The sequence below is a fragment of the Bufo bufo genome, chromosome 1 (genome assembly GCF_905171765.1).
Source record: "Bufo bufo chromosome 1, aBufBuf1.1, whole genome shotgun sequence".
Lineage (NCBI taxonomy): Eukaryota > Metazoa > Chordata > Amphibia > Anura > Bufonidae > Bufo > Bufo bufo.
In genome coordinates, this window is record NC_053389.1 from 512,910,749 (window position 1) to 512,933,597 (window position 22,849).

At 38.2% G+C, this 22,849-nt stretch overlaps 1 protein-coding gene across 11 annotated transcripts in view; it reads left to right on the forward strand.

Moving 5' to 3' along the window:
* FOXP2 (forkhead box P2) overlaps positions 1 to 22,849 on the forward strand; it is a 271,775-nt gene that overhangs the window by 201,518 nt on the left and 47,408 nt on the right. For 10 of the 11 annotated variants that reach the window (XM_040411193.1, XM_040411250.1, XM_040411186.1 and 7 more), the window contains 7 exons: positions 2,473 to 2,560; positions 5,125 to 5,208; positions 15,295 to 15,496; positions 16,358 to 16,434; positions 16,564 to 16,665; positions 19,185 to 19,306; positions 22,037 to 22,106. In XM_040411193.1, the coding sequence (XP_040267127.1) occupies positions 2,473 to 2,560; positions 5,125 to 5,208; positions 15,295 to 15,496; positions 16,358 to 16,434; positions 16,564 to 16,665; positions 19,185 to 19,306; positions 22,037 to 22,106 (745 nt within the window). Of the gene's footprint in view, positions 1 to 2,472; positions 2,561 to 5,124; positions 5,242 to 15,294; positions 15,497 to 16,357; positions 16,435 to 16,563; positions 16,666 to 19,184; positions 19,307 to 22,036; positions 22,107 to 22,849 lie in introns of those variants that run through there. The other variant, XM_040411267.1, reaches the window with a different exon arrangement.

Consider the following 22,849-nt stretch of genomic DNA (forward strand, 5'->3'; position numbering starts at 1 on the left):
GGGCGCTCCTCCTACTGGTAAGTGACAGGTCTGTGCTATAAGCAATGCGCCGCACAGACCTTTCATCATTGATGGAGGGTGTTTTTATGAAATACTTGGTGTACCGTGTACCTCCTGGCATACCGTCACGAGGGCTGTATACATTGGGCACCTTTTTTTCTATCTCTATATGTGTGTGTTCGTTGTCGATTGGTAGGCCACCCCGGAGCCAGCTTTCACCACCTGTCATCATCCTACGGTTAGACAGGAGGCGAGGTTAGGCTCGAGGGCAGGGAGTCTCCACCACCAGGGGACGTCCCTGGGCTGAGGTGTAGATCAGGATAGCAGTTTATACCCATTATATTGCTCACCCAGCCATTCGCTGGCCTACCTAGGTAACTATATAGGTTAGTTTGTCGTTATTCTTATTAAATATTAGCTATCTTTATTAATTAAGGGTTTCATTGCTGGACTAGTTTTATATTCTAACATAGAGGCGTTCCCATGGTGATGGGGACGCTTCAAGTTAAAATATACCATCGGATTGGAGAAAACTCCGATCCGATGGTATAAAAGGGACTCCTGACTTTACATTGAAAGTCAATGGGGGACGGATCCGTTTTCAATTGCATCATATTGTGTCAACGTCAAACGGATCCGTCCCCATTGACTTGCATTGTAATTCAGGACAGATCCGTTTGGCTCCGCACGGCCAGGCGGACACCAAAACGACTTTTTTTTCATGTCCGTGGATCCTCCAAAAATCAAGGAAGACCCACGGACGAAAAAATGGTCACGGATCACGGACCTACGGACCCCGTTTTTGCGGACCTTAAAAAAAACGTGTGCATGAGGCCTTTGAAAAGATCTATTTTTTTCTTGTCATTGGAGTATTCTGACCACCATAACTTTTTATAGTTATATCTACCAAGATGTGTGAGTCTCATTTTTTGTGGCATGATCTGTAGTTGTTGATAATATAATTTTGGGATGTGTATGACTTTTTGATCACTTTTTATTCAATTATTTTGGAAAGTAAAGTGATGAAAAAAGTTGAATCGGCCATTTTTTTTATTTATTTTTTCCATTACACCATTCACCATATGAGATATATGTTTTTTTTATTTTAATAGTACAGGGGTTTTCTCAGGCAACAATACCCATGATATTGTGTTTTTTTAATGGTTTACTTTTATTTTGATTTTGGGGAAAGAGGGGTGTTTAGAAATTTTATATTTTTTTCAAGTTTTACTTTTTATTATTTTATTTTTTTAACGTCCTGAATTGGACCCTAACTTGCAATCATTAGATTGCAATTAGTATAGAATAATGAAATTTGCTCCATTATTCTATACAGAAATCGTTATATTATAGCTCAGTGCTGGCACCTGCTTGCCTGAACTGTAATATACAAGTAATCAGCCTGGAAGCCTAGTTCAGGCTCATTATGAGCATAGAACACTTTCCCTGATCTCCACCAGCAGAAAGAGTTCCTGCCCCAGAAGTGCGTGCTTCCACGTTTAAACCCTTTCAGATGGTGTGGTCACATTTGACCATGGCATCTGAGAGGTTATATGTCCACAGTCGGCATTACTGCTAATCATGAACATTACCTGCGGGTGTCTGCTGTATGAAACAGCAGGGACCCTGCAGCAATAAGGACCCCCTCATCTGCCATACATGTACGGCGGATGTTGTGAAGGGGTTAAAGAAAATCTCTCACCAGTGACCTTCTATCCAACTGTTTGCATAGACACAGCTGAGGTTTATCTGATTAAAAGCTCCACTCCCTGATTTGCCACTGACTGTCCCTGTCAATCAAAGCAGCGAGAGAGAGGCTTGCCCCAGAGAGAAGTCTAATTGGGAAACAACAAGAGTAATGGTGACACCCTTATTGCACCGAAGGCCTAATTTGCATATTAAGAAAATATATCATAACTCAGGAATGGAGCCTCGGATCAACAAAAGAGAAACAATGTTTTATTCAGGTGTACCACAGCTATGTGTTTGACAGTTTTTACAGATGACTTACCCCCTGGATAGGTCGTCAGTATCTGATTAGTGGGGATTTGACACTCGGGACTCCTGCCGATCAGCTGTTTGAGAAGGCAGTAGTGCTCTCAGTATCGTCGCTGCCTTCTCTCAGCTTACTAGGCACAGAGCCATATATTGTACAGTAGCTGTGCTTGGTATTGCAGCTCAGGTCCATTCGCTTCAACGGGGCTAAGATGCAGCTAGGCCACGTGACCGATGAACATGATGTCAGATGGCCTAGGCAAAACAAGAGAAGGCCTCAGTGCTACCTTTTCAAACAGCTGATTGGTGGTGGACCTAAGTTTCAGTAAAAAACTGGTATAAAACTCCTTTAATGAGTTTCCTGAATGTACAGTATATATTTCAGTATATGTGTATATTTTAGTGTATCTACTTTAGAATGTGATACAACATACTGTATATTCATCGAACATTATTTGTGTTTTGTTTCTTAACCAGGCACCTTAACAATGAGCATGCATTGGATGACCGAAGTACTGCTCAGTGCAGAGTACAAATGCAAGTTGTTCAACAGCTGGAGATTCAGGTTGGTAATCAGTCAAAATTATATTGTACAAAGCGCAGAATGATGGGAATGTGGGCAATAGAATACAAAGGTTACTAAAACCAATGTATGTATTGAAAGGCTATGGGGACCTTTGACATGGAAAACATTTATTTTTGCACGCCAGTGGTTACCTTGAGTAATAAAAGTCTCCGTCTGCAATCTTTAGTCCTTCTTTTATGTTCAGATTGCATACAACCTGCTCCTCGCTTCAGACCTTTCTAGGGCAGCATGGTGGCTCAGTGGTTAGCACTGGGGTCCTGGGTTCGAATTCAACCAAGGACAACATCTGCATTGAGTTTGTATGTTTGTGTAGTTTACTCCCACACCTCAAAGACATACTGATAGATTGTGGGCCCCACTGAGGACAATGTGATGCTAATGTCTGTAAAGTGCTGTGGAATATGTCAGTGCTATATAAGTGAGAATAATAAATAATGTGACGCTGTCCCTCCCAGTAAGGCCTATTGCACACGACTGTATGACTTTTTCAGTATTTTGCGATCTGCAAAAAACAGATTTGCAAAAAATGCAGATGACGTCCGTGTGCATTTCGTTTCTGGCAGAACGGAACAGCTGTCCTCTGATAGAACAGTACTATCCTTGTCCGTTATGCGGACAATAATAGGACATGTTCTATCTTTAAACGGAAATACAGAAACGGAATCAATACGGAGTACATTCAGTTTTTTTTTTTTGCGGACCCATTGAAATAAATGGTTCCGTATACAGACCATATACGAAACACAAAAAATGGAACCTAAACGGAAAAAAAATGTTTGTGTGCAAGAGGCCTAATATATTCTGGTTGTGCAGTCTGTGTGCCTAGGGCAGGGATCAGCAACCTTTGGCACTCCAGCTGCTGTGAAACTACAACTCCCAGCATGTACACTTACTTTGCTGATCTTGTAACCCCATAGGAGTGAAAGGGGGATTCTGGGATTTGTAGTTTCAGAACAGCTGGAGTGCAGATGGTTGCTGATCCCTGGTCTATGGTGCTGCTTTCACTAGCTCTCTTGTACCAGCACATGGGATGCTTTCCCTTTCTACACCTCATGATCTTCTCTCTCTTGTACTTAGTCATTGAAGCTGTTGAGTGTGTGATTTACTGTCCATCTACAAAGTATATTATGGTTCTTCTGTTTTCTTTCCACACTTGATTCACCCTAATGTCTTCCTGCAAACTTCTTTGTGTGTGGTTTCTCCCCTATCTACATATTTTGTTATCTGCCCTGCTTGTTAACTTGGAATCTTCTCTCCTCAACATATTCTGATATCCCTGACGCAGAGTTTTTTTCTGTTACCACGTTCACCACACATGATTCAGGCATTTTAAGACATGACAATAGCTATTATTATTATTTTTATTTATTTTTATATGAAAAGGGAGGTGATTTGGATCTTTAATGTGTTGTGTTTTTTATTTCTTAAAACTTTTTCTTTTTTACTTAAACATATGGGATTTTTTTAATCGCTCACACAGAATACTGCAGGCAGGACTTAAAAGGTAATTTCCTATGGCAGGCATGGAAGCCTTCATAAGACACCAGGCTGACATAGTAACCAATTGGAAACCTCATGATTTTGCTGCGGGGACTCCTATGAAAAAACAGACGGAGCCCCTCCTTCTATGTAATGTTAATAGTGACTGCGGCATCTTAGGTGTTAAATAACTGGGAACAAAGTTATCTCTGATCCAGGTCATTGTTGCCAGGTGTCTACAGAATTTCACAGTTATGCTCAGGTGCGCAAAGAGGTTAAGGTGACATTAGATGAAAGCCATCCAAATTTGGCTAGACCAGTTCACTATCTAATGTGTGTGGGCGTGTAATGATTCTCCCATGATGGTAGATGTCAGGATAAAGAACAATTTGGTATGTTGGATTACAGTAGTGGCTTATTCTCATTTCCCCCTTGAAAACATCTGCCATCTCGGTGAAATGTGCATTTATATGGACATTTTGTGAGGACAGAGGCGGACAGTTGATAGACTGCTTTAGGTGTTGACTCAGAGATAAAGTTTAACACTTTAAATTCTCTATTATTTTCTCAAACTTGATTGATGAAGACCTAATACAAGGAGTATTAAATGGACCTCTGTAGAGAAGGATGATGTGAAAATCTGGTTGGAACAACTGTTCATTTGGAAACCATTTACCTCTGCATTAGTTTGCCATTGACTTCAGTTCAGGGATATCAGATGGATGCTAAATAACATGGAATGAATGATTATATAGCGTGGAAACAATCAAATATTAATCTTTATCAATCTAACTTATCCCAATCTATCGAGCTTTATATCACATAGAATGCATTAGTATACATTATATCTGCTATTTAAAGCATTCACTTAGGACAAATCAGAGTTGAGTATTATAGGTGGTTATTAGAATAGTGCATGTCTTCAGTCTTATAGTATGCAACTCTGCATTTTATGTGCTGAATTCATTACATGGAGACATGCTTGATGATAAGATGTATCACTAGGATAAAATAGCTGTAGCAGTCCTTTCTGAAATGCTTCTGATTTTACTTCTTCTTAACAGCTTTCTAAAGAGCGTGAGCGTCTCCAAGCAATGATGACCCACTTGCACATGCGACCCTCAGAACCCAAGCCATCTCCAAAACCTGTAAGTGCATATTGCTTTATAAACAGTAAATAGGTCTCTACATGTAACCGACTAAGAAAATGAACAATTTTGTGACAGTTTGAAAACAATGAGTGTGATGAAAAATATTGCAATAAAATGGATGTAAAATGCAATATCTTGTCAAATTGTATGTTTCTCTAAAAGTAATGCTATCTTTAACACAATCTATCCAATCTACACTGTAGGTGATACTAAACAAACTACATCTATAAGTGCACAAATCATTACTTTCAGAGCGGAGCCAGGAAAGAGATCTAAGTGAGATAGTTTTGCTCATGCCAGCACAATATCTGCTGCTCTTGGAACAAAGTAGACTAAAATGCTGGAAAACAGCAATTCAAAATGTATTTAGAAATTGTCATTGGTTTCAAAATATCCTGCAAATGTCTTTTATCTTCAATTAACTTGCTCCATTTCATTTTAGAGATGATCATTTTAATGGTTACTATGTGCTAAATGTACTGTTGTAATATGCTTCTTGGAATTAATACTTGGGTTAAGTGGGGATAGATCGATGGATAGATAGATAGATAGATAGATAGATAGATAGATAGATAGATAGATAGATATAACATAGATAATAGATAGAAGACAGATAGATAATAGATAGAAGACAGATAGATAGATAGATAGATAGATAGACAGATATAACATAGATAGATAGATAGATAGATAGATAGATAGATAGATAGACAGATATAACATAGATAGATAGATAGATAGATATAACATAGATAATAGATAGAAGACAGATAGATAGATAGATAGATAGATAGATAGATAGATAGATAGACAGATATAACATAGATAGATAGATAGATAGATAGATAGATATAACATAGATATATGAAATAGATAGATAAATAAATAGATATATAGATAAATAGATAGGAAATAAATATTAGATATACAGATAAATAGATATATACACTGCTACATAGATAGGTAGATAGACAGATAGATACACTGTTACATCTATATATATATGAGATAGATAGATATGATATAGATAGAGAGATAGATAGATATACTGCTACATTCGTAGATAGATATTAGATAGATAGACAGAAAGATATTGATAGATAGATAGATAGATAGATAGATAGATAGATAGATACACTGCTACATAGTGAGATAGATAGATAGATATGATATAGATAGATAAATAGATATATATGAGATAGATAGATATGATATAGATAGATAAATAGATATATATGAGATAGATAGATATGATATAGATAGATAAATAGATATATATGAGATAGATAGATATTAGATAGACAGACAAAGATATAGATAGATATTAGATAGATACACTGCTCCATAGTTAGTTAGATAGATATGATATAGATAGATAAATAGATATATATGAGATAGATAGATACATATATAGATTGATACACTGCTTCATTCATAGATAGATAGATAGATAGAAGACAGATAGATAGATAGATAGATAGATAGATAGATAGATATGAGATAGACATGAGATAGATAGATAGATAGATAGATAGATAGATAGATATGAGATAGATATGAGATAGATAGAAGATAGATAGATAGATAGATATGTAATAGACAGATAGATAGATAATAGACAGATATGAGATAGATAGATAGATAGATAGATAGATAGATAGATAGATAGATAGACAGATAGAAGATAGATAGATAGATAGATAGATAGATAGGCAGATAGATAGATAGATAGATAGATAGATAGAAGACAGATAGATAGATAGATAGATAGATAGATAGATAGATATGAGATAGATATGAGATAGATAGATAGATAGATATGAGATAGATAGATAGAAGATAGATAGATAGATAGATAGATAGATAGATAGATAGATATTAGATAGATAGATAGAAGATAGATAGATAGATAGATAGATAGATAGAAGATAGATAGATAGATAGATAGATAGATAGATAGATAGATAGATAGATAGATAGAGCAATAGATAAATGATAAGGCAGGGCTCAGTCTTTGCTCCACTGAAACTCCTCTTCACTGTGTTTGTGTCATTTGGGACCTCTGTTCTGGTTATTGGCGGGGGTCCTGGCAGTGATCAGACATGTACCACCTATTCTGGATGATACATGTCCATGGTGGGAAAACCTCTCTAATGTACAGTATAAGATGGTTTATACAAATTTTGCATGGCACATTTGTGTATAGAAAATAAGCTAAAACACATGCTCCATAATTCACAGGCGTACATTGATTAAAAATACAGCCATATCCCGGTTTGCTGGCATCTTGGATAATTAGAGCAGATTATCAGAGTATAATGATTGGGGAATCACGTCTACATGATGGACTGGTGATTATTTGGTATACTTCAGAACACACAGAAGATATTGCTTGCTAGAGTTGGACTATTAACCCCTTTGACTGATAAAGTTCAGGGTGGCGTCGCTATTCCCTGCTGTGGCCTGGTGTTTCATTTGAATAAAATGGGTTTTCTCATTGCTTCCTATAGCACAATGTAGATAATCACAAGATGGAATAATTGTCTCATAAATCCATCAGGAATCTGCAGCTTGTTCTTTTCCAATTAATTATTCAATCAGTGAATTTTTTAAAACTCCAGCAGCATGGTTACATCTGCACTAATAAAGAATTTTCAGCCTATAATCCAAAACAGAACCTGAATGAATAATGTAATTGAAGTATTACATTACATAAACCACACATGAAAGAATTGCTAATTGTGTTTGATGGCGAGCAATTAATACAGAATCTTAGATGAACGATTTGAAACGAGACCACAGTTTAAAGATCCCACGAAACAGACAATTCTCAAGGAGCACCCGGAAACATAGAATTTGGAAAAGAGCAATGCAAAAAAGAAATAATAAAAAAAAAATCTACATTTTTTTACATTGCACAAAAAGGCCTTAAAATTGATATGATTGTCCAGATGTATGATCTCCTGTGTACTGTCTCAGTTGAGACAGCCCACACATTTGATAAATATTAATAGGATGAATTTATTACCAAGGAGAAATGAGCTCTGTTGGTTCATCACTACACCCTTAACAGCTATCAGTACATGAACACAAGGTGCAACCGCACTATTATATGACCCCATTTACTCTCTGAATGGTACTTCATTAAACGGTACCTTTTGGCCATGCTATGGATGGCTGAAAATCAAAGTTATCAAGGCTGCAAGTCCTGAATAATGAGTGTCACCCAACCTTGAATATATTCAGATGAGCTAAGGTGGTTAAGTGTTCATCTTAGTTTTTACATGCTTCCCCTTACCTAATAATACATTCTCCTTTATCAGTTCATGATTGCATGCCTACAAACATGTTATGCTTGTTATGGCCGGCTGCTAAAATAACTTAGCGGAACATTGTAAACATATTCATTTGCATACATATAGAAATTGAAACTCCTGCAGCCTATTTTGAACATATTTGTCTGACATATTTCTTCTGCCTTTAATCTTTTTTTTATTGTAATGTTGAACAGTGGAAAGCAGGAGCCCACATTCTTGATACTCTGATACTCCCATATAAATGGATACGAGTCATGTAAAGTAATGTAAATAATATATATCGCCGTGCTCTCATTCAGTCTGCAGCTCAAGGGAGTCCATGAAACAATTTTTTTAAAAAAAAATAAGGAGCAATTTATGCAGTGTCCTCGCTCAGCAGACTTTATTTTTGGCTGATAGTACAGGGGTGGGTAATCAAGGAGGAAAAGTTGACAGTTCTTGGAGACTGTAGACCTGGAAATTAAGACAGTCTCCTAAATGATGCTCAGCAATATGTAGTACAATGCCTACACTTAGCTGCGCTTCACATCATGCGTAGTGTAAAATAGCCTATTTTTGTCAAGAATATGGCGACACCTTATCAAATGAAATCATTATTTAAGATAGTTTTTTTTCTTATAAATATAAAGCATTTTTTTGCATTTCATTTTTAGAACATTAGCGACTAAATGGAAACTGTAATATACCATATTAACACCCAATAAATCAGAAAAGGTGTGTTTTAGATGGAAGAAAACAAAAATGTCTTTAGGGTACTGCCTGCCGGATCCGGCAATCTGTATGCAAACGGATACCATTTGTAAACGGATGCGGATCCGTCTCACAAATGCATTGCAATACCGGATCCGTCTTTCCGGTGGTTGTCATCCGGTAAAACGGATCTGGTATTTATCTTTTCACATTTTTAAAGGTCTGCGCATGCGCAGACTACAAAACCGGTTTCGTTTTTCCGGAACACTTGGGGCCGGATCTGGCATTAATGCATTTCAATGGAAAATAATGCCGGATCTGGCATTCCGGCAAGTGTTCCGGAATTTTGGACGGAGAAAATGCCGCAGCATGCTGCGATATTTTCTCCATCCAAAAACCGTACAGTGATTGAACTGAAGACATCCTGATGCATACTGAACTGATTGCTCTCCATTCAGAATGCATTAGGATAAAACCGATACGTTTTTTTCCGGTATTGAGTCTCTAGGACGGAACTCAATACCGAAAAAGTTTAACGCAAGTGTGAAAGTACCCTTATTCTTTTGAGTTTTAAAAAGTAACGCAATTCTAATAGTTAGAAAATGCATAAAAATATAGAATGTAACAGAAGGAGATAAAGTATGATCTAGGCACAGCTGTAGCTTGGATTTTTTTGCCTACTGCAAATGTTCAATCTACTGCCCTAGCCCTGTATATAAATACCCTGGCCAAGGCAAAATGGCTTGTTGCCGCCCTGGCACTCCTCACGCAGAGCACTTGCCCCAGTTGACATCCCCCCAGCTATTCCACTGATCTTGGATAAGAGCTAGCTTGTAAAGCTGGACTTACATTTTCTTTAGTGTCCATTCACACGCCCGTGTGTGTTTTGTGGATCCACAGATCCGTGGATCCGCAAAACACGGACATCGGCGATGTGCGTTCTGCATTTTACGGACCTCACATCGCCGGCATTCTCATAGAAATTGCCTTTTCTTGTCCGCAATTGCGGACAAGAATAGGACATGTTCTATTTTTTTCGGGATTGGAATTGCGGATCCGCAATTCCGGATCCGGGCAGCACATCGTGCTGCCCCATAGAAATGAATGGGTCTGAAATTCCGTTCAGCAAAATGCGGAACGAAATTGCGGACGTGTGAATGGACCCGTCAACTGATTGATGAAATGATAACAATATAAATCTTTCAGTTTATTTGCCAATGATCTCAATGATGAAACAACAAAATGATCACAATGGATCCTTCTAAACTAGTAGTGGTGGTGAAACAAATAAAGACACATACGGATGTATACTTTGCATCTGCATTCAATTGATATTGATAGGGTTCAAAAACACTAGTGTCATAATCATGTTTTTAACAAAAGAATCTGGTATAAAAAAAAAAAAGCAGTAGTGGGCTTAGCCTTGTTTTGAATACGCAGTCTGTTCAGGCTGTATGGATCTGGCCATCTGGCCGCTCCTCAGCATAGTTTGCTGGGTTGCTGCCGGATCTCCACTGGACCACATAATAGTGAATAGGGCCAGAAAGAATTCCAGCAGCACACGGTTGCATCCGGCAGGGAAGGGTCCGACAGGCTGTTTCTGGTCAGAATAGTCTGCCGGTTTTGTTTCAGCCTGAAAGCATAATCAATGAAACTATAGGCAATACAACTTAAAATATTTGTACTTTGAATTGTATGTATTTTTGAGGCATCGGCATTCCTGGAGAAACTAAGAATAACTGGTATATAACGTAGTCTCTCTGGTACTTGTGGTAGGTAATTTTTAAGAATCATTGGTGGTAATTTATAGGATAGTACTACAAGAAAGTTTAGACTAGCACATTCATATTCATAGTCACAGGTGCATATCCATCAAGCAAACATGGTTGATAAAAAAATTGCTGCACAACATTTCACATAGAAACAATAGAGCTGAGAAATGGGGATCATTCTAAATTAAAGTGGTATTATACCTACTACAAATTGAAAACTAGAAGCTCTTTGCGCACGTGTGTCGGGCCCATCGACCTGGCATCAAGGTGGCTTCTGCAGATGGGTACCTAACACTAATATACCGCCTCTCTTGGACTTTCCTAAGCCTACAATTTTCAGGGCGATGTAGGAACCAGCTACATTTATACTCTGCTCAGAAGCCCCAGGCAGATGGGCGTTGCTCAGTCTAAATTTTCTTGTAGTATATATTGAGGCTAGCGCCTCTTTTAGACTGAGCAACGCCCATCTGCCTGGGGCTTCTGAGCAGAGTATAAATGTAGCTGGTTCCTACACTCCCTAAAAATTGTAGGCTTAGGAAAGTCCAAGAGAGGCGGTATATTGGTGTTAGGTACCCATCTGCGGAAGCCACCTTGACGTCGGGTAGATGGGCCCGACACACGTTTGATCAAAAATGTGCGCAAAGAGCTTCTATTTTTCCATTTATGGTAGGTATAATACCACTGTAATTTAGATTGATCCCCAATTCTCAGCTCTAATGTATAGGATAGGTTTGTGGACAATTTAGATGTTCTAAGTACTGTAAATCACTTGCCCCATTAAAGGGGTTGTTTCACTTCAGCAAATGCCATTTATAATGTAGAGGAAGTTAATACAAGGTACTTACTAATGTATTGTGATTGTCCATATTGCCTCCTTTGCTGGCTGATTCATTTTTCCATTAGCCACACTGTATAGTCGGTCTTCATTGTTAATGGCCGTGTGGCACCTTTAAACAGGGGCTGTTGCTGGTATGAGGTTTGGCTGGTTAGGTAGGGGCAGAATATGCATATTATTGCTGTTCTGCAATCTCCTGCAGGTTATTTGACAGTAAACAGAATATTAATCAGCTCTGGCATACCCACTTCTCCAACCCTAGCGCTCTCCTGCCCTACAGGTGGAAACCCTTCTTCTGCCATCTGCCTTTCCTCCTTTTTCACATCTTCTAATATCAATGAGAATATGTCATAAGGAAGATCCAGCTCCTCCTCTCTCTGTATCTTACTGACTTTTCTAGGACATGGAGATTTTGAAGGATGATTTGAAAGAAGTAAAGCCAGAAAAAGATGAGGATGGTCATCATTAAGACCTGGCCCCCTAAAGGGTGCCGACTAGATGGTATTGGTTGACATCACAGGGGATGGCTATCTGCGGATTGACTGGCTACACGGCATTATGGGTGATCTTGCATTCCCGGGATTGTCTCCTCTACACTTAGTTTTGCTTTCTAACAAGTGCAGCCACCATTTTAGGAAAACTGATTCGTTATCACGAAGCGCAAAGAGATTTGGATTTGTTGAGAATCAAAGTTTTCCTAAACTTCAGACCAAATTTCAGTTTGGATGCTTCGCTTTGCTCAACACTAGTTAGTATGTGAGAATAAAGAGTATAAGGCCTCTTTCACACGGGCGAGATTTCCGCGCGGGTGCAATGCGTGAATTGAACGCATTGCACCCGCACTGAATCCGGACCCATTCATTTCTATGAAAATGCGTGAAAATCACAGCATGTTCTATATTCTGCGTTTTTCACGCAACGCAAGCCCCATAGAAGTGAATGGGGCTGCGTGAAAATCGCAAGCATCCGCAAGCAAGTGCGGATGCGGTGCGATTTTCACGCACGGTTGCTAGGAGACGATCGGGATGGGGACCCGATCATTATAATTTTCCCTTATAACTTGGTTATAAGGGAAAATAATATCATTCTGAATACAGAATGCATAATACAATAGGGCTGGAGGGGTTAAAAAAAAATTGAAAAAAATTAACTCGCCTTAATCCACTTGTTCGCGCAGTCCGCATCTCTTCTGTCGTTATCTGTGAGGAATAGGACCTTTGATGACGTCACTACGCTCATCACATGGTCCATCACATGATCCATCACCACTGACTGCAATTGGGTACCTACTCGCGCGGGTTTGCCGCAACGCATCCGGACCTTATCCGGACACACTCGTGTGAAAGAGGCCTAATTCCGTTGTTCCGTTGAAATGTCATACAGAGAGTGAATAGCAACTGACCAAAGTTTCTTATACATAATAGAATATCACAGGTGGGTCTTAGTATTATTGGCACTCACCAGAAACACAAATTACTCAGCAACTTGGGCCATGACCTATTCCTTCTGTTGGCCAACCCAAGGTCTTATCTCAGTGGGCGTTATATGCATTATTTATCTGTATTTTATAGAATGGCTTATTGGTACCAATGAAGAGGGGTCTGTGTACAACATGGTTGCCAGATATACACGTTTTACTAGAGAGCAATGACAGCTGAAAGCCGAATGATTTTTGCACTGGAATAAAATGAAGGTTGTTATAAAATATAGTAATCTATAATAAAGCACTATACATCCTATCAGTAGGTTCACTGACCACTACATCTATGCAAATGCCATATAATAAAGAAAGTACTTGAATAAGTGGTCTTCAACGTGTGCTTTAAAATTGCATAACTTGATTGTTCTACTGTATTATTTCTTGTAGAATGTAGTATTATTTTTGTATACCTGGTAGTGGAAATGTGTATTAGTATGTTGCCACACATAGTTCTTGAGGCTGGAAAAGATGTTGTAGTGTACATGATATGAGCAAGCACATACAATTGGCTTTCTAAACGCATGAAGAATTGCATTTAGTAATATCATCTCAGCCTTTTTATGTACGTAACAAAGAATTCCCATTTCACTCTGCTGGCTTTGAGTGGGAGCTGAATAACAGTTTGCGGTTTATTGGGAACAGATGCACTTGGGGATGCCTTCAGGGTGCCAGTCGTTATTATTAGACTGCTAATGTGCTTCTTCTGGCTGCTTCCCAAGAAAGAGGAACAATTAGCTGGCATATGTTAATTTTTGTTTCCCTAACAAATCTCTCCACTGACTAAATGTGTAAAACAAATCCACAAAGAAAGATCAATCAATGCCGTACACACCATTTCTCCATATTAGAAATATGTTTGTCTCAGAAAGGATGTTTGAGATTTAGAAGGGCAGGTGTTGCTAAATTCCATACAGTAGCAGATGATTTGAATTCATTTCTTTAATGTTCAGGTGAAAGGCTAATACAATGTGCAGACAAACCATTAATACAAGTATGAAGCTAGATATGTTAACACTTCATGTTATGGAGGTGCGGGAAGGGTTAAGTAGGGCTATGAATCAAATTACCCGCACATTATGTCTGATGAACACCATTGAAATTATAGTTGTAATCACTGCAAGTGTTTCACTACTACAAAGTTTTGCTAATTGGATGCTATTTATGGCCTAAGAGGTGTGGTAGAGGTGGTGATTTCTTTTTTTATAATGAGGAATAGTGCTTCTCTATAGGCATAAAAGGAGGACACATTTTAGAACAGATTGCATATCTTCACACCTATTTTCCTTTTCTCTATTCTGACACCCACTTTCCAGGGTACATCAGCAATAAGTGACACTGTAATCACAAATTGAAAATGATCCTTCCAGAGGAATTGGCAAACTTGACATTTCATTATATTTGTTAACACATGCCACAAATGATTGTTAGTGAGGAAATACCATTTCCCTCTCCCCATCTCCAATCAGATTTAATTTGAAAAATTTCAGCCTCCCCCGGCTAATTTGCAATTAAGACAATTTTGTTTGAATATGTAGTAATGTCATTACCATTCCACCAAATTAGCAAGGAGACTAAAGGTCAGTGTAAGATTTTCCAGCTGGTTGGAGCTTCTCATCTGAGATTTAGGACTATGAACAAATACTATGGCAGGGTCAGAATATGAACTTATCGAAGGTCTATTCATTTTTAGATATATTTTTTATTTTGCTGGATTTTCAGCTTAAACGATTCACTAATCAATTTATCATTCATTTGAAGAAACGGAGTGATTCAATGTTACATAATAATCGGCCAGTGTCCTCTCGTTGGATAAAGGCTCACTTTTTCCCCTAATGTTAGAAGATAATTAATTGCACTAGGTTCCTTCTCTTTAGGTGTTATATGCCTGCAGTCTAAATATGAGAGCTTTTCCATTTCTTCTTGACCTAATGTACTATGTGATTGAACCGCTCTTTTTAATCATGTCTGTCTCATTTATGTGTTTTTCAGCTAAACCTGGTGTCTAGTGTCACCATGTCTAAAAACATGTTAGACACATCCCCTCAGAGCTTACCTCAAACCCCAACCACACCGACAGCGCCCGTCACTCCACTTACCCAGGGACCCTCTGTAATTACACCGGCCAGTGTACCCAATGTTGGGGCCATTCGAAGACGACATTCTGACAAATTCAACATTCCTATGTCCTCAGGTAACCTTATCATTGCTTTGTGTTGTATATGGACATATATCAGTGCTTTGTTTTTTTCTGATTATTATGATTGTACAAGTTCTTAAGATTTCTGTGGAGGAAAGATTTATTATTATAGTGTCTCTTGGTGATATAGAGCATGAGGCAGATTTATCATTAATATATGCCAGAAAAATGGCATGAAAAGGTCACAAACTGCATGTTTGCAACTTTTTAAAGGCTGGAATTGCCACTTGCCTGAAAAGAGAGCTTGGTGAGGGCAGGGATGAGGTGAGGCCATATGCCCCACCACATTTATCCTCTTTTATGTCAGTTTTCTGTTGTAAAAGAACACTTAAAGGACTTTTCTGAGATTTTTATACTGATGACCTATCCTCAGATTTTTATACTGATGACTTTCAGTATCTGATTGGTGGGGGTCCAACACCTGGGACCCCTGTGGCCTTCTCTCTGCTTTTTATAGGCCAGTGATCATACGTTCATGTGTCACGTGACCTAGGAGCAGGGCCTGAGCATGATACCAAGCACAGCCGCTATACAACATACGGCACAGGAGTGCCGCTGCCTTCTCAAAGCAGCTGATTGGTGGGGGTCCAGAGGATAGGTCCTCAATAAAAAAAAATCTCGAAAAAACCTTTGAAATCTACATCAGCCAGGGCTGGCAAAAATATAAGTATAGGTGCATAAATTGTCTTAATTTATGACAAGGCATATATCATCTGGCAGCGTGCTTGGTTATCATAGATCGGCGTAAGCCACCGGTCTATGATAAATCTGCCCCTATGTGTTGCTTATTACACTAAGTATTCATTTTGCTCCCGATCTAGTATGAATTTTGACTATCTTCTCTTGTCTTCATAGAAATTGCCCCAAACTATGAGTTTTATAAAAACGCAGATGTCCGTCCTCCATTCACATATGCAACTCTCATAAGGCAGGTAGGTTGGAAATGAATCCTTTATTAGATGAGCATGCATTAATAGCTCAAGACGTGACAGTGACATAATTGACATCCGGTCTAGTTAGTAAGTCTTTTTAATGTCACTATGCATCTTGTCTCATTTCAGGCTATCATGGAATCCAGTGACAGGCAGTTAACACTTAATGAAATTTACAGCTGGTTTACACGGACGTTTGCTTACTTCAGGCGTAATGCAGCAACTTGGAAGGTAACTACCTTCAAGCGGCTTTAGATGGCTCACATACTGCTTGCTGATAGCAGAAGGACGATTTATTTCCATGACATAAGCAGATTAGTATCTGCGTCCCCTCTTTTTAACCTGCCTCTTGAATGGAATGAATTCTCTCTCTCAAAATGACAAGTGAAAGAATAATTTTGCCTCTGATATCGTTTTCTAATTTGGTGCAATTAATAGCAGAGGCTTGGCAGAGAAATGAGGGCCTGACACACTAATTACAGTGTGAGCACTCAATCATCAACACCTTTGTTAGTCGCACTATATTACTTTTTTCTCTTGCATATTATTGGCTAATTAGTTTGAAAAATGTCTGTTTGCCTTGTGCAACAAATGGAAGCTGTAGGTTTTGTCTTGGTCGGTGCCTTTTGTACACCTCATAGCTCATCATACAGACCAAACGTGCCACTGTAGTGAGGACCAGGGCTACTCAGCTGGAACTAAAAAGAAAGTAAAGTGAATATTATCCTGTCAGACCATAAATGCAGTTTATTTACTTAGACAAAAGGGTTCATCCATATCCCTGTCCAAACAACCTCATTGTCTGCTTCCTACCGGGTGCTCAGAAATGAAACTTGCGTGCCTCTATTTCTGCTAGAGAGCAATGTCTGGGAAGATAAGGGTACTCAGCACAGTCTAAGTGAACTGTTTTATTTTCATTTCAAAAAGCAGTCAGAAACATCAATTAGCCACAAGCCATTTCATACAAAAGGGGAGAATGTTTGTAGCTGAGGAGAACAGAGGCGGCAAAAGCACTCATCAGCATACTAAGAATTTTCGACTGTGAGATATGCTAAAGTGAATTAATTTGGATTTAAAATGCAAATGAATCTGGCAGGCGATTACAGATATATGGGTGTGAAAGGTTTCGAACGCTTTTCATTTACAGAATGTTTAGAAGTTATTAGCTGTTGTCTGCAGCGGCCAAATGATGCAGTCGTTTTATTTACCCGCTGCTAACCCACACGCCTTTGGTTTAGCGCAAAATCGCCCCACTAACCGCCATCGAGGCGACTTAACGACTCTTTCAATAGGTAATATTTATGTTGAAGATTTGCATTTTCTTTTGTTACTCATTAGAGATTGTACAGAATTTTCTGTCATTTGATTTACTGAAAGAAATTTAAAAAGAAATGAAAGGTGATTTAATATCTTAGCTCGGTCTCATCTCCACAGCTCGGGGATCCAGCAAAACTCATTCTGAACAGCTTATTAGTTCTAACTATATCGCATGCATAATAAAACTGCTCATTTGCTCATTAATATTAAAATTATCATATTCCGAGCCATGGGCATTAAGATCAATCAAATCCTTGGATTTCAGGTCAGATGCTAGATCTGCTTATGCTTTTTTTTCTTCTTCTTCTTCTTCTTCTTCTTCTTTTTTTTTTTTAAGAATTCTCCTCTTAAAGCAAGCCAGAAGCTTGTCTTTGTGCAAATAAAAAAAGAAATCTTTATCAAAATTACTTTGTTTTATATGCTGGAAATAAGAATTAGGTCATTACCGAATTGACTTGATGGTACAGCGTAGAAGAATCCGAATAAAAATATGTCAGATTAACAGTCGCCTGCCTCAGCCAATGTTTCAACTGTATTTAACCCCTTCATCGCAAGAACACTTATTGACTTATTGATGCCTCTGCTCACAGATAAGGTTAATAGACTAATGTGTCACCAACACCAGCTGTTCTCCTAAATACCCCGACATTGACATTTGTTTGCCTCTATGTGCTTCACTTCAGCACAGTAAATCATTTTCTGAATATTTTGAGGTTGGTTCGCCAAAATTGACACTGTAGACAATGACTAGGAAACAGCAGAAAAGGTAAAACACAGGAAAGAGCTTCTATTTAAGTGACAGATATAAAAGGCCCTTTAATAATAGTTATTATGCACATTAATGGATACAATGAAGGTGGGTACATAGTGGTATGGTAAGTCGCTATGGCTCACATATCATTCAGGTTTTGCAGTAGTCAGAAAACATTAAACTGTAACTAGAAAATGGCATCTAATAACACTGAATAAACAAACTCTGTCATTTCATTATGGTGGGATGAAAAGAATGCCTCTGAGCTTATTTGCATAAAGCTTTGTGCAAAATTAACACTTGTCACTGTAGCCTTTTTAGCATGTTAATACCTCAAGCAGGACTGGTTCCTTTGGACATTTCATCTGTCCCCGAGTGCTTGATCAGGGACAGAGCTGAGCTGACCTAATTGTTCTGGCATTTTCAAAGATACTGTAATTTGTACAGATATTGCAATTTAGACCAGCTCACTGAAAGGAAGGTTCTGACATAGCTATTATTAAAATAGCTTGAAAGGTTCATAGAACAGAGTGCAAGTCTTTTTTTTTTTTTTTTTTTTAGGGCTGTTCATGTTGTAACAAAAATGCCTGAAATGCCTATTTTTTAATTCGCGTTATCTCGATGAATAAGACCTGCAGACTATTTCACTCATGTACTTTCTCCTATCCTATATCTTATGTAGAATGCCGTCCGTCACAATCTCAGCCTGCACAAGTGTTTTGTGCGAGTGGAAAATGTTAAAGGGGCGGTGTGGACTGTTGATGAAGCAGAATATCAGAAAAGGAGGTCCCAAAAAATCACTGGGTAGGTTTCCATTGTGCTTGTGGCATGTAAAAAAGGCTATTATGTAGTGCTGTACTGGGGGTGTGATGAGGCATACAGTGGTCTGGTGGCTTAATGACAATAAATGGATGGCCTCTTTAAGACGGTTAACTAATGTAAGTATTTCTACAGATATCAATACGTTTTGAATGATCACAATATCTCGGCTTTTGAGCATTGACACATTTAGGGTACATTCACACAACCATGCTGTGTTTTGCTGTCCCCAAATTGCGGATCAGCAAAACATGGATACCAGCCGTGTGTGTTCCGCATTTTGTGGTCCGCACAGGGCCGGAGCTATATAGGAAATGCCTATTCTTTGCGGACAAGAATAGGACATGCAGAACGGACATACACTATGTGCTGTCCACATCTTTTGCAGCCCCATTCAATTGTAGAACGGATGCGGACCCATTCATATGGTCATGTGAATGAGCTCTTACCAGAATTTTTAGCAATAGTAAAAAAATATATATATTTTTTATATTTTTGTCTTATAGCCAAATACATATACACATATACAATAAATAGTTGTCAGCAGAATATTTTTTTGGCATTTATTTTATGTTTGCAAAGCAAAGAGCAAACATCTCTTCATCAGCAGAATCAGGAAAGATAGTTCTTTCCTGTATTATATGATGCATTTTCTATTATATTTTATAAATGGATACACCTCTAGTTTATCTATTTGCACGCTATGCGCAACTTACATCTTTACCCTCTGAAGCAGCACAAGGATGGAGAATAGAGCGTGTCATACAGACTCCTGATCCCTGTGGCACAGAAATGTCAGCCAAATGAATAGCTACTGTAGTTGCAGTTATCCCTATCAAATATTATGTCATTTGCATTTTATGTTTTTGCAAGTATTGCTTTGCTTACATAACAAGAACCTCAATCATCCTTTGAGCCCTCGTCCTCTGTTAAAGTCAAATGCTGCCCATAAAGAGTTAAATAAGTTGGCATTTATTATAGATGTTCAGTCTAAAGTTTATCTGTCTTATGTCAGATGCCATACATTGTATAGTGGCTGTGCTAGGTATTACAGCTTAGTACCATTCACTCGAATGTTACTGAGCTGTGCCTAGGACATGTGACCAATGTACAGTGACATCACTGGCCTAGGAAGAGGCCTAGGCGCTCAAGAAGCCCTGCAGCCTCTTCATACCTCTGATTGGCGGGGGTGTCAAGTGTCACACCCCCACTGCTTTGATATTGATGACCTATCCTGAGGTCTTTGATATGAAATTACCCGATAATCCCTTTAATACTTGTATACATTGTACATGCTTCCTTAAAGAGAACTTATCACCATTTCTGATATATCTGTTTTAGCAAATCATTGTATTCCTAATAAAATATCATTTTCAGAGTATTGTTTCTTATAACTCTATGTTATGCCATTCTTTCATTTCCACTAGAAGTTTATGAATAAATTGCCTACTGGATATTGTAAGTTGGGGGGTGTCCCTGCACAGTCTGACACTTTTCAATCATTGCTGCCAGTTTCACACTGTGCAAAGAAACATCCCTTTGACAAGGAGATTGCTAACACCCAGTTTCCAATGTACTCATAGATTTATAGTAGGAATAATACAGGAATGGCACAACATACAGTTATATAAATTGATGTTTCAGAATTGTTAATGCATGAGAAATGCAAGTGGTTACTAAACAGATGAGTCAGAAGAGGTAACAAGTCCCGTTTAACAGATCTATCACTCATGCTTTAACTGAATAACTACACTATATAGTGTAAGAGAATTAAATAAAAATACATATACATTTGTGTATTTACCAAAATATTCATTTTTTTAAAGCTACTATTACTGCTTATACTTCTACTACTGCTATTACTGATGATGATGATAATAATAATAAGTTTATTACTTTGTATAGTGCTGAAAATACACGTCACATCGCAGCCCCTTCAAATAGCTGATTGCTAGGAATATCATGAGTAGTGTTGAGCGAAGATCCGAATTTCAGGATAAATTAGATTCGCTGTGAAACCGAATTTACCTGTGCTTCGTGGTAGCAAATCGATTTAACCTGAAATAGAGTAAAAAAATATATATATATCATACTTAGCTGATTCATTTGCTCGGGACGGGCCGTATGGGAGTATGACGTCATCATGGGCCACACGAGATTTCGTGCTTTATTTTCAAGCAAGATGGTGGCGGCCGTCCCGTCACGAGCAAATGGACTAGGTAAGTATGATTTTTCTCTTTTAGTTGTACACTATTTTATTTATATCAGATGCCGCGATCATGTATGAACATGGCATCTGAGGGGTACAATGATGGGGAGCGCCACAATCGCTGCTCCCTGTCATTGCACCAACTACTTACAAACAAAAATTTTTGTAAAATTCGGTGAATCAGCCTAATCAAATTTCTAAATAATTTGCTTATCTCTAATCATGAGTCGAACCCCCATCGATCTGATATTGATGGCCTATCTAGAGGATAGACCATGACTACTCTGCACCCAGAGAGCTCCTTTAATAGTAGTGGAGGCATCTGTAAGAGCTTAGGTGATCTTGGAGTGCATTTGCATAGCTGCATACATTGTTTTATAGACATTTGCAGTAGACAAATAAGTAGGTGTTATCCATCCTGTAATGGGTACTACAACATATGTAATATAAATCAGTGATACATTTAAGTATTATCATCTATTTATTATTATTAATATTTTTTGCAGTAGTCCTACATTAGTAAAAAACATACCTACCAGCCTTGGCTATGGAGCAGCTCTTAATGCAAGTTTACAGGTAGGACAATGAATTTGATTTGTATTATTTTCTTCTAAGACTGTGTTTATTGGATAGGTCTTTGCAGTGTTCTTCAGTAGTTTCCCCTGATACAGTTATGTAGCTTAGAAAGAGGAATGCATACACACTGGCTGGAATGCTATTGCTTTTGATGTGAAGTGGCAAGAAGGACACCCTGTGGCAAGTCCTGGAACACTCCTATTTCCCACAAAGTAAATGACTGTTCTTCTGCCTCTGCCTCTCTGTGAATGAAACAATCTAGTTGGGGTAATAACATTATTCTAAAGTAATGTAGGCAAATTAAAGATTTCCACAATTGGAAATCGTATGGATATTGTCAGCTCTCTCCAAAGCAGAAAGCATAAATGATCCAAAATGCCCAAGTTTCGTAAGATAGAAGATAATGACTTCTTATGATTTTTCTCTTCTAATCAATCTCTAATAGGTGGCCAGCAATGTTATAATAACTTGCTTTACCCTCATGTCTGAAAGTCATAAAATTTTCATAGAAGAATGTTCAGTGTGTGTTAACACTTTCATTCTTGTCTTCACCTGGCCAGAAACTTTTTTTTAGTTTTTACATTAATAGATTTAAGTGGCTAGATATGTATGATACATTTGGTAAGCTAGTGTCCATGGGAAATGTTTCTCCATTTCTCTTCCACAACCAAAATATGTTACACCAGAGTTGAAAGGCCATCATTTTCAGAAATGAACATGCAGGTTACATGGGGCCACACAGT